The sequence below is a fragment of the Pteropus alecto genome, unplaced genomic scaffold (genome assembly GCF_000325575.1).
Source record: "Pteropus alecto unplaced genomic scaffold, ASM32557v1 scaffold45, whole genome shotgun sequence".
NCBI classification, from domain to species: Eukaryota; Metazoa; Chordata; class Mammalia; order Chiroptera; family Pteropodidae; genus Pteropus; species Pteropus alecto.
Genome location: NW_006442491.1, coordinates 28,589,427 through 28,604,824, shown reverse-complemented (window position 1 = coordinate 28,604,824; position 15,398 = coordinate 28,589,427). Strand labels below are relative to the sequence as shown.

Sequence of the window (15,398 nt, the reverse complement as noted above, 5' to 3'; positions counted from 1 at the left end):
CCCGCCGCCGCGGCCGCGGCCGGGGCGCCCGGCGCCGGCGCCGGCATGGAGCGCTCGCAGAGCCGCCTCAGCCTGTCAGCCTCCTTCGAGGCGCTCGCCATCTACTTCCCGTGCATGAACTCCTTCGACGACGAGGACGCGGGTAAGTGCGCCTCCTGCCCCCGCCCCCGGGGGCCGTCCTGGGAGCCAGATCCCGAGGCCCCCTCCCCGACCCGGTGCTTCCTCAGAGGTGGCCTCTCTCTTCTCCCCACCCCCAACCCTGCTCGGAGATGCGCCCCAGGGTCTTCTTTCCCACCCACGGGACCCCAGAGTCTCTAGGAAGCGATGTCTTCTAGCCTCCCGCACCCCCCACCCCCCGGGACCCGTAGATCCTCTGCATTTACCCCTTTCCCGCAGGTGGGCCCTTCGGGTCTCCCGGACCCAGCCCTTCTCACTCACCGGTGCCTACTGGATGCCCCCGTCTTGTCCCTGAATCGGACCTCCCACCTTTCCTGAGCCTTATGTGTGCCCACTTTTCAAACCCCGAGGCTTTGGCCGCTTAACCCCTGGAGTTCCAACGCGCCCCCCGCCGTTGGAGGTGGCGCACAGACCTTACTTCTCCATCTTTGTCTTGGATGCATCCAGAGGCTCCCTGTCCTAGACCCCCTGCCCCGCGCCCAAGGCCTTGAGCTCCCCATTTGTGTCTCTTCTGCTTCCTCTAGAAGTGGGGTCTCCAGACTCCTGGTTCTTATCAGACTGGAGCGGACCCCAGGGGTGGGTTGCGGGGACCAGCCGGGTGACAGCCTATCCTTTCCTCCCGGTTGGTCCTGGAGGGAGGCATAGGGTGGCACCAACTCTACACCTGCACTCCGGAGTTTACCTCTGACCCCGGATGCTCTTGTCCCTTCTGTGTGGGCTGAATCCAGCCACCAACCAGCAACCCCAGCCTCTGGCTCCCTGGCCTGTGTGCAACCTCAGCCAGAGCCTGAGGGTTGGGAAGTGTGGAGAGACCTGGTCTTTGGGGCCCAGGCCAGGAGGGCATGAGGGCTCCTGATCATGTTCACCCCTGAGGAAGCGAATCCACCAACAGGTGGGGGTAGCTTAGGGCTTGGGTGAGAGTTCTCCAAACAATGATAGATTGGGAGTCAGAATTAGGTTTCAGTCTTGCTTCTATACTTATTAGCTGTAACCTTGGGCAAGTCATGCCACCACTAGCCTCCATATCCTCATCTGTAAAATGGGATGACAGTGCCTCAGACAGAAGGATGAAGTTACAAGTGTTTTATAAGCTGAAAATCTGAGAGTATGTGGTGGGGAAGAGCAAAATGGCCTCATGGACACTTTTGGGAATCTGATGAAAATGTGGACTATCTCTCCAAAAAAATGCACATGTAAGCCACAAAATTTTGTCCACAGTTTCAGGTAGTTCATGGGCCCTACTTAAGACTTCCAGACCTTTGTCTGGTCAACTTTTTATCTCTAAGCCATGGAATGGAGCTGTGGGTGATAGATGCTCATGTCTTTCGGCTGGAGCAGGAGACAGGTTGGGGAGAAGGGAGAAGGTTCCCCAGAAGAACTTGTTGGCTCAGTGAATGAATGGGGCTGTGTGAGGCAGACCCCTGCCAGACCTGTCTTGCTGTTGACCTGGAGATGGGGGTGGGGTGAAGATGGTTACTACAGAGCCATTTTATAGGATCACCATTCTACAGAAGAAATAACTGAGGCTCAGAGGCTAACCACCGCCCCCCACCCTCCCCTTGATGTAGCTGAGGAAGGTTGTGTTATTCTGGACAAGGCAAGGTGAGGAGGGATGGAGGTGCTCTCTAACGCAGTGGCCTCCAGTGGGGCAAAATCAGAAAGACATCAGGCTAGCATGGGGGCTGGGAGCCCCACCAGCCTAGGTGAGCTGGCTCCCCCACGCCTCACTAGATGTTTGGGGATTCTTACGAAGTTCAGTGGGCCACTCGGGTCTCAGCAGCCAGGCTGGGCAGGAGCATGGGTTTGTAGGAGCATCAGTAGCAGAGACAGTTAGATTTTTCTCCAAAGTCATGCTCCATGTCATGGGTCAGATGCTTTGGTGATTGTTGCTGGTTGCAGGTGACTTGTTCCGGTTTTACTTAAGTCAGAATAGATAACTTAATGTAATATTAGAAAATTTTAAAAGGTCCACCTGATTTTTCTCAAGCGGGTTTCTTCAAATTCTTAAGTTTGTCACTTGGAGAAGACCTAGAAATCATCTCGTCCAAATCCTTTTTTGCCCCCAGATGAATGAGAGAGAGATTGTATGCGTGCATATGAGATACCAAGACATCAGTGCGTGTGTGTGTGTGTGTGTGTGTGTGTGTCTGTCTGTCTGTGTGTGTGCACGCGCATGCTTGCGTGCATGTGTGTAACCCAAGGTCACCCAGTGAGGCAGGCACAGAGCCGAGACTAAAATCAGGTTTCTAGTTCTCTTTCCAGTAAATCACTAGCCCTCTCCCTCAAAGAGGATTTTTTAGAAAGCCAGATCTCACTGTGTAGAAAATGGTTCCCAGGTGAGGAGGCCCCAGGGAGCGGCTGACAGCCAAGAGTTTGGTTTGGGCATCTCATGCTCACTGTCTGCTCATCTTAAAGGATGCTTCGAGTTTGGGAGGGGGAGGGAGAAAGTCAAGTTTCATTTCCGGAAGACTAATGAGTGTCTGGTGAAAATCGGAAGTAGGGAATGTTGTCTTGGTGCTTAATTTCTCTTGTTCTTCTTAAAGTCATTAATTTTCTTCTAAAAAAAGCCTTTTGAATTTATTCTTTTACAACAGCACCATGCTGAACTAATTTCTAAAAGCAGTTTGAATAATCTCTCAGACACTGGACAGAGACTGCTTCGGGAGGAGGCTGTCAGAACTGGCTTTGCTCCATCCTCCTTTTCTCCATTCCCTCACCTGGTCTACTCGGTGGCTCAGAAGTGTGTGTCTCTGAAGGGTCTCTGGCTCATCTCCGTGCCTCCCCCTTTGCATCTCCTCTCCTGTCAAATGCATCTTTTCCATCAACCAGTTCGAGCCAGAGCCATCTTCATGGCTTACATGCTACCCGTCAGCAGATTTCCTGAGAAACCCTGTGAGGAGGGGTCTATTTTGTTAGCTTTAACTGGGCCAGAGCACTTTCCTGTCTTGGGCTTGGGAGGTTTGGACATTTTGTGGGCAAAGGGAGCTTCCCCTTCCTCCCACCCCTTTCTAGCCATGTTGGGGCTCAGGATGCTGGTCATTGCAGGCCCCTAGAATTTCTCTCAAGTAGCACCTTCCTTTGAGCACTCAGAACTCCTTTCTTCTGCTGCTTTTGCCCCTTTTCACAAAGATGCTGGGGTTTTAGAGAGGCCTGAACTTGGGGGCATTTTTGTGTCTGTATCTTCATCACTCAACCTTGCTGGCACTGCGTTTGTAATTGGGAAGGGGGGCGTGGGGAGGAATTAGACATGTGTCCTTGGTTTTCTCATCTGTATGAAGAAGAAAATAATAGCATGGACCTCACAGTGTCAACATTTTAAAAATATTTCCTTGCCTAAGCATCCTCCTAAGGCACTGTAAATATATTATTTTAATTCTTTCTTCATAGCAACCCTATAAAATTAACATTTAACATCCCCATTTTCAGATGAGAAAATCGAGGCACAGAGAGAGTATTTGTTCAAGGTCATTCAACCAGGAAGTGTGAGAGTTAGGATTTGCACTTGAGCGATCCGACTTAAGCATCTGTGCTTTTGACTATAATGCTTATTGTGCTACTCAAAAGGCGTAGTACAGTACCTGGCACCAGGTAGGCTCGCAATACCTGTTAACTATTATCTGTCTTATTACCAAGTAAGACTTGTTTCTGAGCATGACCGTGAAAAAGAATCTGTGGGTTTGGAGATGGGGGAAAACCTGATTCTCAATGTTAGCTTTTATAATTTTTAATAAGCTAATTTTATAGCATTGTTAGAACTATTAAGGCAGAGTTGGGCCTTCCTTCTTGGAAGTGGTTTAAAGATGGGGATTTGGGGTACTCGCTTGAGGAACAAGAGGGCAGAGAGCAACCCAGCTCCGCATTTCCCTGTGCTTCCTGGGAGTTAATTTTTATCACATCTACACTCCCAGCCCCGCCACTCTGCCTTGGGTCTCAGCTCGGGAGCAAAAGTGTCTCCAGTTTCCAGCAAATGCCAATGGGGTTTGTTACATCAGGGTCTGAAATTGAGGATGGTGTCCCTGAGACTGACCAAGAACTGGTTTTGGCATCCAGTTCTCCCCCGCCCGGGAGAAGGGCGGAGAAGCTAGAGCAGCCAGCTCTGATTTGCCCATAGGATGCTTCGATCCAGCGCAGGGAGGAAGTTGCCATGGCAACACAGGCTGGCTACCCGTCCCTCTTCTAGTGGTTAGGGCCACATCTCTGGGCTGGAAAGCCCTTCACGGCACCTCCCTGAGCCTTCATGGCTTAGGCCAAATCTCGTGTGTGTGGGGGGGAAGCATGGTGGATGGGTCCCACAAACTAGTACCAAAGCCCATTCCCCTTCTTTTTCGGACAGAAAGGAAACAGAGGGGGCTGTCTGAATTACTCCTGGTTGGGGTGGGGGAGGGTGGGAGATAGTCATATCCTGCCAGACAGATCCTGGCAGGAGGAATCAGAGCTCCAGTTTCTGCCACCACCCCCCCACCCCACCCTGCCATTCTGCATTTACTCCGTTTGGCAGAATTTTCTTTCCCAGACCAAGTGCTAACTTTTGTCCTTGAAATTTGACCTGAGCATTTTCTGGGAAACAAAATGTCCTGCTGTTCCACCCCACTCTGAGATGGTGGGAACTGAGTGCTTCAGCCCTAGAGTGGGGCCGGATGGATAACGGGGAATGCTGAGGGGGAGGCCTTAAAGTATCCTTTGGGGTCAGGGCCACTTGTGGCCATGAGATTAAGGTTTTGAAGCCTCCATTCCCACTGTCATCCCTAGGGCAGGCCACTTCCTGTCCCCCCCGCCCGCCCCCCAAGTTTATCACCAAGTGCAGTAATCTCCTTTGTGTGTTGGGAGTTTGGTAGAACTCTTCTAGATGAGGATAACTGAGGCATGGTGAAGAATTGAGCCAATTATTCCCATAGTTCAAGTTGTGGGATAGGGTGAGAATATAGACTCAAACTACTTTATCTTAATCAAATTACTCTGAAAGAATTATCTCAGAAAAATCGGATGCAGGGATATTCACCGCTTCCCCCGTTACCCAGATCACTGGTGTATCAGCTTTGACGCCGTTAGAGCTCTTTCCTTAAATTCTCTCTCCCTCAGGCACCAGCTCTTCTTGGTCCCCAAGCTAGCAGACTCATGGCTCGAGCTTCCCTGGCGTTTGCAGCTGCCAGAGGCCCACATGGTCCTGTTTGGTGGGAAGGGGGAGGGAGAGGGTCCATCCACTTTGTCTTCCTTTGTGGATGATGCTACTTCCCTCTCCACCCACCTCCATCCCAGAGGCAGAGCCAGTTCTAGCCAAAGGCTGAGTGAGAGGGAGGCAGAGGTGTGGAGGTGAGTGAGAATATAAGAGAACTTCCAGGTCCCCCGACCTCTCCTGTCCCAGGGCCTTGCTTTTACTTTGCCTCCTCTAATATCTTTTCATTCTGGCCTTAAAAACCATTGGGTCCGCATTTCTTTTAAGAATTGTTAGAAAGTTGCCAGTTTTGGAGAATGTGCTCGAGAGGGTGCAGACACCCCACACTGCCATCGTGCTCCACCCCCCTTTCCAGGGCTACAGTCCATTCCACTGTCACACTGTCAGAGCCCCAGGTCCCACCCTCACGTCTCCCACCGCCTCCTCCCGGCACCTGGAATGACCACACTGGAGTTCTCTCCCTCCCCGACTCAGTTTACTCCCTGGGGTATGGATTTGACTCCTTGTTGGCCCTGGGGCCTCAGTTTCCCCATCTGGAACAAAGAAAAGGTGGTTAATTCTCCTTGTTGAGCATCTCTCAGGGTTGTGAAAATTAAATGATTGAAAGGACACTTGACTGTGCTCAATGCTCTCCGTGATGTCACTAAATCCTGTAGCAACCAGAAGGGTAGCTACTGTTGCAGATGTACCCATTTGGCAGATGGGGAGAAGCCGGGCAGCTTGGAATACTTCCGTGACTCTCTTGGGTTGCATGGCGGTTATTCACACTAAGGTGTGTTTGACTCCAGAGGCCACCCTCTGGTATGAAATGAGATTCCAGGTGGCAAAGGGCTGTGTAAGCCCCGGGGGCTGTGCTAGTGCTATCAAAACAGCAAGGACAAAGGCGGGAGTGTGGGGACCTGGTCCCATTCAGATGTGCCCCTTTATGGTCCGCTATCCCACTACAAGTTGCCCTAGCCAGCTGTAGTACCTTCCTGGTCATCAAGTTCCTGGACGATCCCCATCATGGGACTGCCTGGCCTCCTTGAAGAATCCAGTTGTCTGCCCCAGCCCTGGGGGCCAGCCATCACCTGCCTCTCCAGACCCGATGTAGGCCAATGCTGGATTATATTTAACGCTGTGCTATTTCCACTTGACAGCTCCAGAGCGCCACCCCCCCCCCAACTTTTTCTCCTTCCTCCCCCCTCCCCTTCTGATTCACTCGGAAACTGAGAGGCTGATGTCAGCGCCTTATTCTTAGCCCCCGTAATTGTAACTGCATTTAGCAGTGCGCACTTCATTAATGGTTTCTGCGAAGGGGGTGTAAGAGGACCGTGGCTGGGCAGGGACATGGGTGGGGGAGTGGGAAGGGGGCAGCTGCTGCAGGAACCCTGGCCAGCTGCCTCTTCTGCATGGACCAGCTGGGTGGGTTCCAGGCTTCGCTTTCCAGGACCAGCAGTCTCAGAAGGACCCTTGAAAAGCACCTAGTCCATCGCCCGCATTAGGCAAGAAAGGAAACGAAGGCTCAGAGAGGCAAGGTGGCTTGTCAGGTCACATGTAAAGGACCCAGGGCTCTGGCCTCTGAGTCCAGGTTTTCCTCTTCAGTATTTTTCATTTAACTAGTATTTAATTAGCTGCTCAGTGCCAAAACAGTATTCTAGGTGCTGGGGATATATCAGGGAACAAGGCAGACACAGTTTCTGCTCTCACGGAGTTATGTTCTGGTGTGGGGGAGACAGACGAAACACAGGTAAGAATTAGGAAATAAATTCAGATTGTGTTATGTGGAATGAAAATAAAACAGATTAATCAGAAAAAAAAAATTGATGGGGTAGGAGATAACATTAAGGTCGTCAGGAAAGGCTCGTTGACAAGGTAGCATTTGAGCTGAAGCCTAAATGACAAAGAGACAGTAGTGTAATATGAGGGGATAGAGTGATCCAGGGAGAGGAAACAGCTGGTGCAAAGGCCCTGAGGTCAGTGTGAATTTGGGTGTTTTGGGAACAGAGAGCAGACCAGCATGGAGAGAGAGAGTGGGTGAGGTGGAATGAGGTCGGAGAGGTATGCTGGGGGGCAGATTAATCAGTCTTGGTGATAGTGATTTTGAGTACCAGGGAAAACTGAGGTCCAAAGTGGGAAGAGAAAAGCCCCCTCCCCGTCCCCCTCCACTTCCCCCAGCTGCGTAAAGTCAGAGAGAGGCTGAGAACTCAAGCCTCCTGAGTCCCAGTCTTTTTGGTCCCTTAGACACAGATGGCTGTTCCTTTAAATGCATCACATAGCTTCCTTCTGGGCAGGGCTCTTTCTGCCCCACCTTCCTGCCCTGCTCCTCAACTTGAATCTCACCTGACCCAGCTTTATAGCTTCCCTGTCTGATAAAGCTGTGAAGGACTCTGGGGCACTTCCGTGGTGGGACAGAGAGAACATGGCTTCGGAAGCCAACAGATTTTTATCTTGCCTCTGCCACTTCTAAATCGTGTGACCTTGGACAAGTGGCTTTAACTCTTTGGGGCTCACTTTCCTCATCTGTAAAATGGGGGCATGAAATAGTAAGTTCTTCAAAGGGTTATTGTGAGGAATAAATGACATAACGCATAGCCCAGAGCCAGGCATGTGGAATTGAGGTTTCCTTAGTTATAAGGACCAATGGACGTGGAGTAGATGCTCAGTTAGTGGTAGGTGCTGCAGCTGGGTTATTATTGTCAGTTTTAATGGGTCAGAATCCTCTGGGGGGGCTTGTTGAAACACCAGTTGCTGGGCCCCACTCCAGAGTTTCTCATTCAGTCTAGAGTGGGACCTGAAAATCTAATTTCTAACAACTTTCCAGGTGATGCTGATACTGATGCTGCTGAGCCAGGGACCCTACCTTGAGAACCACTGGGTTAGAGAAAAAAGCTGGGGAGAAATGAAGGATTCTTCTCAAGTTTTGATGTCTCCTAGATGCAGGGACAATGGGTACCAAATTCAGTACTTGAGTATAATCTTTAGGCACTGCTGTTTCTATCACATGGTCTCAGATCAAATGAGCCTCAGCTGCTGCCCTGCTTTGCACTGGGCTTAACATGTAGGACCCCATAAATCCTTTTGGAAGTCATTGTCTGTGTAAATGATAAATGAGTTGACATGAATAACGTATCAGGCCACAATATCCTTTTGCAGCATATTAGACTCAGACAGCTCTGGGGATTCTGAGGGTTTCAAGTCTGGCACCTTTTACCAGAGGGAACAGGACTCGGTCCCTTTCCTGCATCGGGAAAGACAGGCCTGTGTGTTAAAACCAGGAAGTTCATTTGAGGACAAGCCTCTGCTGGGAAGAAGTAAATCAAGGGAATCATCGATATAAAGGGGCAAAATGCTGGGAAATGCTACCGGGGGGGATTTACTGAGTCAGTTTATTTAGACATTTCTGAGAAAGGGGTAGCTGGTAATTTTCTAGAGAAAGTTGGGACTTAGCTCAGATTGAAGGCAGTGGGGACAAACCTTATGATGTAATAAGATTCCCATCTGGTCTCATAAAACTCGGAGTCTGAAGACAAAGGAATTGACAAATAGTTTCCAGGTGGGACTTGTTCTAAAGTGATGGGAAATACTCTCCAAGAGGAGTGTCTTGGGTAGCAAAAGATCACAGACTTTGGAGGCCCCTAAACCTGGGTCTGAGTCTCTGCCACATACCAGCTGTGTCTCTTGACTGTAGTAACTGTGCTGGGCCTCAGCCTTGTCCTTCACAAAATGAAGTGAATAACTCCTACCTTCTGAGAATTAGAAAAATATATGTACTACACATAGAAGTCATCCAGGAAATAGAAGCTGCCGCCTTCCTGCTATTGTAGACTTCCTGGGTGCAGGAAGGGCGGGATGATGGGCACGCACTGCCTGGGTGTGGACACCTGGCTTTGGTCTGGGTAGCTAGCTGGTGTTTACCGTGTGCCTGGCAGGGCCCGAGAGGCTGCATTAGGAGTCAGGAGAGAGGTCTCTGCATCGCTGCTGGACCTCAGCGTCTCTGGCCATTTTCCTTTGTCTTTGAGGCCTCGGAATCCCTATCTGCAGAGCAAGGGTCTGGTGAGGTTGGTTTAGATACAGTCAGAGTCTCTTAGAAAAGAGACATTTGTCCAGAACCTCTACTCCTCCAACCACTCTGCTATAGCCCCTTCACTGTCACTTTTATCCCCAGAGTGTCCCCTCCTGCCAGAGTTTCTCTCTAGCTGATCCTTGGCTGATTAGTCATTGAATAACTTAAAAGAATGAGTATCATTTGGATTAGGTAACATATGCAGATTGTACAACATTTTAAAAGCACAAAAGATATCCAGTGAGAAGCGTCCCCAGCACCTCCATCCTCTGACCCTCCTGTGCCCTCCGTGGGATACTGTTTGCGGCTCTAACAATCTTATGCACTATTACTGATGATAACATGTTACCTAGTTAAAATCTGAAGAGCACCAAAGGACACCCAAGGAAACATCAGCCTCCTTCCCATCCCAGTCACCCAATCTCACTCCCACAAATCATCACTGGTCTTTTGTGCTACCAATTGGACTTGACTTGGCCAAGGTCACACAGCTAGTGAGGGGCAGGAAGGGTGTCAAACCCAGGCCTGCTTCCAACACTTGTGGTCTTTCCGGCGTTCTGTACTGCATTTAATTTTTTTCATGTATATATATGTACATTTTGTGCTTCCTAGTGGGCTTCTTTCCAGATACTTCTTTGAAAGGCGTCTGTCTTGATTTTCTACTTGTACCTTGCAAACATAGAGCCCTTTGGGTCTGTCAGAACATTTTTGCCTATTTGATCTCATTTGATTCTCATAGAAAATTGGCCCTGTTGCCAGACAGGTGGACCGGGACCCAGCAGACTATCTGAGGGGAAAGGTCTAAGGGGAAGCTGAATTGTCACGGAACGGGCCCTGAATCAGTCACAGGAAAACCTGGGTTTGAGACCCCATTCTTGCTAATTTGAGAGCAACCAAGCTCAGTCTTCTTGGGGTTTCTAGGAGACTGTGTAGAATGGGACTCAGCAAACTTCTGTAAAGGGCCAGACGGTGGATATTTTAGTTTTCAAGGGCCAGCAGGTCCCTGTTGCAACTGCTCAGTTATGAAGTTGGAGCGCGAAAGCAGCCCCAGATGATATGTAAATGGTGGATGAGGCTATGTTCTAATAAAACTTGATTTACAAAAGTAGGCAGCAAGCTGGATTTAGCTCACGGGCTATAGTTTCCGACCCCTGAAGCAGAGCATACACCTGAGTTATCCCAGGACCTGGGGTATTTATACACCAACTTCCATCAGTCATCCATTGGTTAAGGGACACAGGGGCTGGGCCGGAGAGTTATTTGTTGCCTTCATTTCCTGCCTTTCATCAGGCCAAGAAATGTAGGTGCTGGCAACAGGAGGTCAGGCCCACGGTCACTGAAGTGGTAAAGATGAGGGATATGGGGCATGGGACCGGTAGCATCACATGCTCCAGCTCAGAGGCACAGCTGTGTTTGGAGAGTGTATTGGGGAGAAGGTGGCCGGTCGAACAGCAAAACAAGTTTTGTGTAGGGCCCGATTATTTAACTTCACATTTCCAGGCTTTCCAGCTATTCATTATTTCCAGGCAAAAATTGTCTCCTCCACTCTTGGTGGTCTTGCTCCCATTTTCTACCTCCATGCCTCTGCTTAGGCGATTCCCTCTTCTGGAATGTCTTCCCCTCCTCGTTCAGGGCTCCAATGCCACCTCCTCCAGGAAGCACACCTCTCTTCTCTCAGATGGAGTTGACCATTCCTCCTGGGCGCCCACATGGCACTTTGTGTTTCTTCCTCTCTAGCACTTGCACAGTCCGGCTTTTGTCACTTTCCCATGGCTACACTGTGAGCCCCTCTGGTCAGAGACTGTGTGATTCTTGCCATCATCTCACCCAAGGGGTAATGATTTGGAGCTAAAAGGTGAGGCTGAATCTCAAACGTCTCCTTCCTTCTCGTTCTTCCTCCCTCCCATTCTCCTCCCTCCTTCATTTCTCTCTTTCTCCTTCCAGCGGTAGCTAATGGCCAGGCCCTATCTAGGTGCCGGTGACTCAAGGCGAGCCCAGTCTCTACCCTCAAGGAGTTTATAGTCTGCTGGGGGTGTGTGTGGAGAAGGGATTAGACATTTGATAACCCAAAGTAACAACTAATAATAAGATGACAGCCGTGATGAGTGTCACCGAAGACAAGTGCAGAGTGCCAGAAAGGCTGGAGCTGGGAGGACTGACCCGTCTGGGGGATGGGGGAGATGGCAGCGGAGGGGACAGCTAAGCTGAGACCCAAAGGATGAGTGGAGTTGGCCAAGTGAAGTCAGGGGAGTGGGACCGGGTGCCATAATGCTGGGAGCATGGACTTGGGAGTCAGTTACGGGAGTGGAGGTGTTGAATGTTGGATTCTCTCAGTCTGTGTGGCTGTCTCCCCCACCCGCCATCTCTCTCCCTCTCTCCCTCTCTCCCTCTCTCCCTCTCTCTCCCCTCCCCATCTCTCTCTCTCCCTCCCTCCCTCCCTCCCTCTCTCCCTCACATATACATGCACACGGATGGAAATGTTAACCATAATTGCTTCTGCATGGCAGAATTATGGGTAGTTTGTGCTCTTTTTATATTTTCCAAATTTTTTTTTACAATGGATGCGTCGTCGTGAACGTTGAGGGCTTCGGAATCTGGAGACCGCACTCCCACCGGGAGTCGTGTGTGACCTTAATCGCGTTGTTGAATCACTCGGCGCTCCTGTTTCTCTCGCCGTAACACGGGGATCGTGATGGTTAACACACAGTGCCCGTCACATTCTGACGCTTTACCTTCGTTCACTCGCGCAGGCCTCGCACTTACTCCACGAGGCGGATGTTATCACTGTCCCTGTTTGTAGACGAAGAAGCAGGCGTGGAGACGTTAGGGGCATTGTCCAAGATCACTCAGTTAGGGTCGGAGGCTGGCTCCACACCCAGCTGCCTGCTGCTGCAGTCTGAGCTTAACCCCTAAGCTGGACCGCCCGCCTCACAGGGTAGTGGCGAAAACTAAGGACACCTGTCGAGCCCTGAGCACAGTGTCCGGCACACAGTTAGGGCTCCGTTAATTTAGTTTTTGCTATTAGCTGCCGCGGTGGGCACACCGCGGTTTGAAAGCCCAGGAAAGGGAGCAGGTGGTTGCTGAAGTAGCAGGACTGGATCGTCCTGGGTCTTTGAAGTCAAGACTCCTGGGCTTGAGCTTAGGGACAGCTGAGCCTCTCCTGAGTTTGTAGCTGCCAAGAGACAGACTCAGATGTGGGGTTTGCAAAGACCTCTGGGGCTGCAATTGGGGAGAGTGGAGCCAGGAGGCACAAGGATCTCTCCTTTGGTTATAGTGACTGTCCCCAAATGGGTCTGACCATCTCAGCACTGACTCCTCAGACCACATGATGATGATGATCTGGTGTCTGGGCTAGTTGCGTGGGCCAGAGCGCAAGACACGAAAAAGTCAGGAGTGTGTCACCAGGCTGGTCTGGCGATGCTGGGCGCCTGGGAAGCGCCGTTTTGAAGGCAGGAACAAATTACTCTCCTGGAGACAAGGCCAGGCCAGTTCCTGCCGTGTTACATTATTAAATTTGTAATCTTCATTCTAATACTTTCCAGCAGTGAATAAGAACCAAATTTAAAATGCCGGCTTTACATTTCTGGAATGAAGCTCTTTGTCAAGAATTCTCGAAACCCATAATTTTTCTCTAGAGGTGAATGTCTACATCTTAAAAATAAATTTTTAAATTAAAAAATAAAGGAAAACCATTCTTTAGTTAAAGGTTGAGTTTGCAGGGCTGTCTGTGACCCCAGCGCTGGCCAGGAATTGGGAATAGGGGCTGTGTGTCTCCAGCCCCAGAAGGGGCTCGGAGTGGGACTGGGCCTACAGATGCCTGGGGCTGCCCAGGAAATTTAAACCCCTAAATCTGAGCCTTGCTGAAGAAGAAAGGTGAGAGAAGCCTCATGCCCACTTCCCCCCCACCCAAATAGTTGGCAAATCTGATGATTCGTAGAAGAGTTTGGAAAAAATTGGGCCACAATCCCCAAAAGAATCGACCGTGTCAGGCTCTCATGAGTTTTCTCACGACCCGTTTGGTGAGTGGCAGACCTGGCTGCTGGTAGAACCATGAGCTGCGTTGTTACTGCCTTTAGACTGGGAAGAAGGGCCCTGATTTGGGGTCACTGGCATTACTGGGTTGCAATCTGGCACTCCTAATAGGGGCAAATGGGGATATGCTCACCCCGTTCCCTCTTTCCAGGCTGTGTTCTGGTTATGTGGGACCTCAGAATTCCCTGTCCAAAGGACTCTGGGTCAGCTTCCAGGGTCTGTCCAGATTCCTTCCCTAGGTCCATCCTCCTGAGGGTGAACTCTGTCTATCGCTGGTGTCCTGATAGGTGGCCTTGAAGTGGCAGTTTGTGGAGGCGAGAATGACCGAAGCAGTAGAGTGAGCCCCTTGATATGGGGTAGGGAGGGGAGGATGAAGGGAAGGGGCAGGTTGCAGCTAAGGGTTGCCTCTCTCCTCACTCCATATTCAGCCATGGAACTCTGAGGATTCTAAATTTGAACCTGTCCTGGCCTTCAAGGTCATTATGAAGGCTTATTTGTCAGAGTGGAAGGGTAGGACATATTTTATTTAATAACCTGATTTATAACTTTTAAATATTTAGAATAAGTATGAGAGCCTCAGTTGCCCTGGGCCCTGCCACATTGCAGGGAAAGGGAAGGGGGGGGCGGTCCTTTGCATCATCCATTGGACCAAGAGTGAGAGCAGCCTAGGGACAGACCTCCTCGTGGTCCCATGTCGTGGGCCCTGTGCAAACACATGGCTTGTATGGCACCTTTAGGAAAATTAGAGGAAGACACTTCTTCATCTTACCTCCACCCCAGCTGATTAAATTTTTTAAAACGGTACCTCCTGTATGAGGATGAAGTAGAAAAAGTCTCTCCCTTCTCTAGTACCAGCAGGGTATACCACCTGTCAAGTGAAAACAAGCTGTATTTCAGCCCTATGACCACCCTAACTGGCACCTTTGTGCAGGTAGCAACCTATCCAGTCACTCACAGGACCCCATCGACCTGAACCATGGGCTAGACCAGAAAGGATCTCGAGTCAATCATTACGTCATCCCACACTTTTGTTTTGTTTGTTTATTTTGTCTTTTTAGATCCCACATGTAAGCCTGACTTATTTCACTTAGCATAATATTCTCTAGGTCCACCTATGTTGTCGCAAGTGGAAAAATTTCATTCTTTTTTATGGCTGACTAATAGTCCATTGTATATATGTGCCACATCTTCTTAATCCATTCATCTGTCACATCCTACACTTTTGATAATCATCCTCATCACGATAACTAATGTTTATTTTGTGTTTCATGTATGCCAGGTGCTCTGAGCACTTTACCTGGATATTCCTATTGAAACATCAGAATATGAGGGGAGTACAGTTGTCATACCCATTGTACAGAAGAAGAAACCGAGGCTAAGAGATGACAGGCTCCTCTCTGGCCCAGAGCCATACAATAGTAAGGTCAAACACTGGTCTGCTGGTGCTCGAGTCTGTTAGTCTGATCACTGCTCTGCACTTGTCTTTGTAATTTTTAAAAGCATTCTTTATGCAGTCAAGACATTTACTGACCCTTGTTCTATCGTGCTGGGTACCAAAGTTATGGTGCAGGATAGGATGGGGCCCCCTCGGCCGAGGACGAAAGACAAGCAGAGCAAATAACTGGGTGACCGCATTGAGCAGGGGTGCTGAGGACAGCCTTAAAGAGAAAAAGCTGTTTACTAGGCTGGGTGCAGGGGAGATGCTGCAGGCCCCTGGAGGTCCTGCGTGGTCAGGAAGGAGCTTCCCTGTGGTTTATTTATGCCTCACAGGGGCCAGGTAGGTGCGTTAGGAAATGGGCGCAGGGAGGAAGCGAGACCAGGAAAGAGGTGGATGAGTTAGGAGAGGCCCTCGTGCTGCCCCCAGGACCGGGTGCTGCTCGCCCACCTAGAGCTGTGTCATCGTTTTCAGGCCTCTTGGGCCCCTGCCGAGAGGGATGGGCCTCACTCTCCGCTGCTAGCACTGTCCTTTTT

General features: G+C 50.2%; 1 protein-coding gene across 2 annotated transcripts in view; it reads left to right on the top strand.

The window, feature by feature from the left end:
* The first annotated feature begins 45 nt into the window (after nt 1–45).
* Nucleotides 46–15,398, top strand: part of RIMS4 (regulating synaptic membrane exocytosis 4) — a 46,058-nt gene continuing 30,705 nt past the window's right edge. For both annotated transcript variants that reach the window (XM_006921840.1, XM_006921841.1), the window contains exon 1: nt 46–142. In XM_006921840.1, the coding sequence (XP_006921902.1) occupies nt 46–142 (97 nt within the window). The remainder of the gene's footprint in view (nt 143–15,398) is intronic.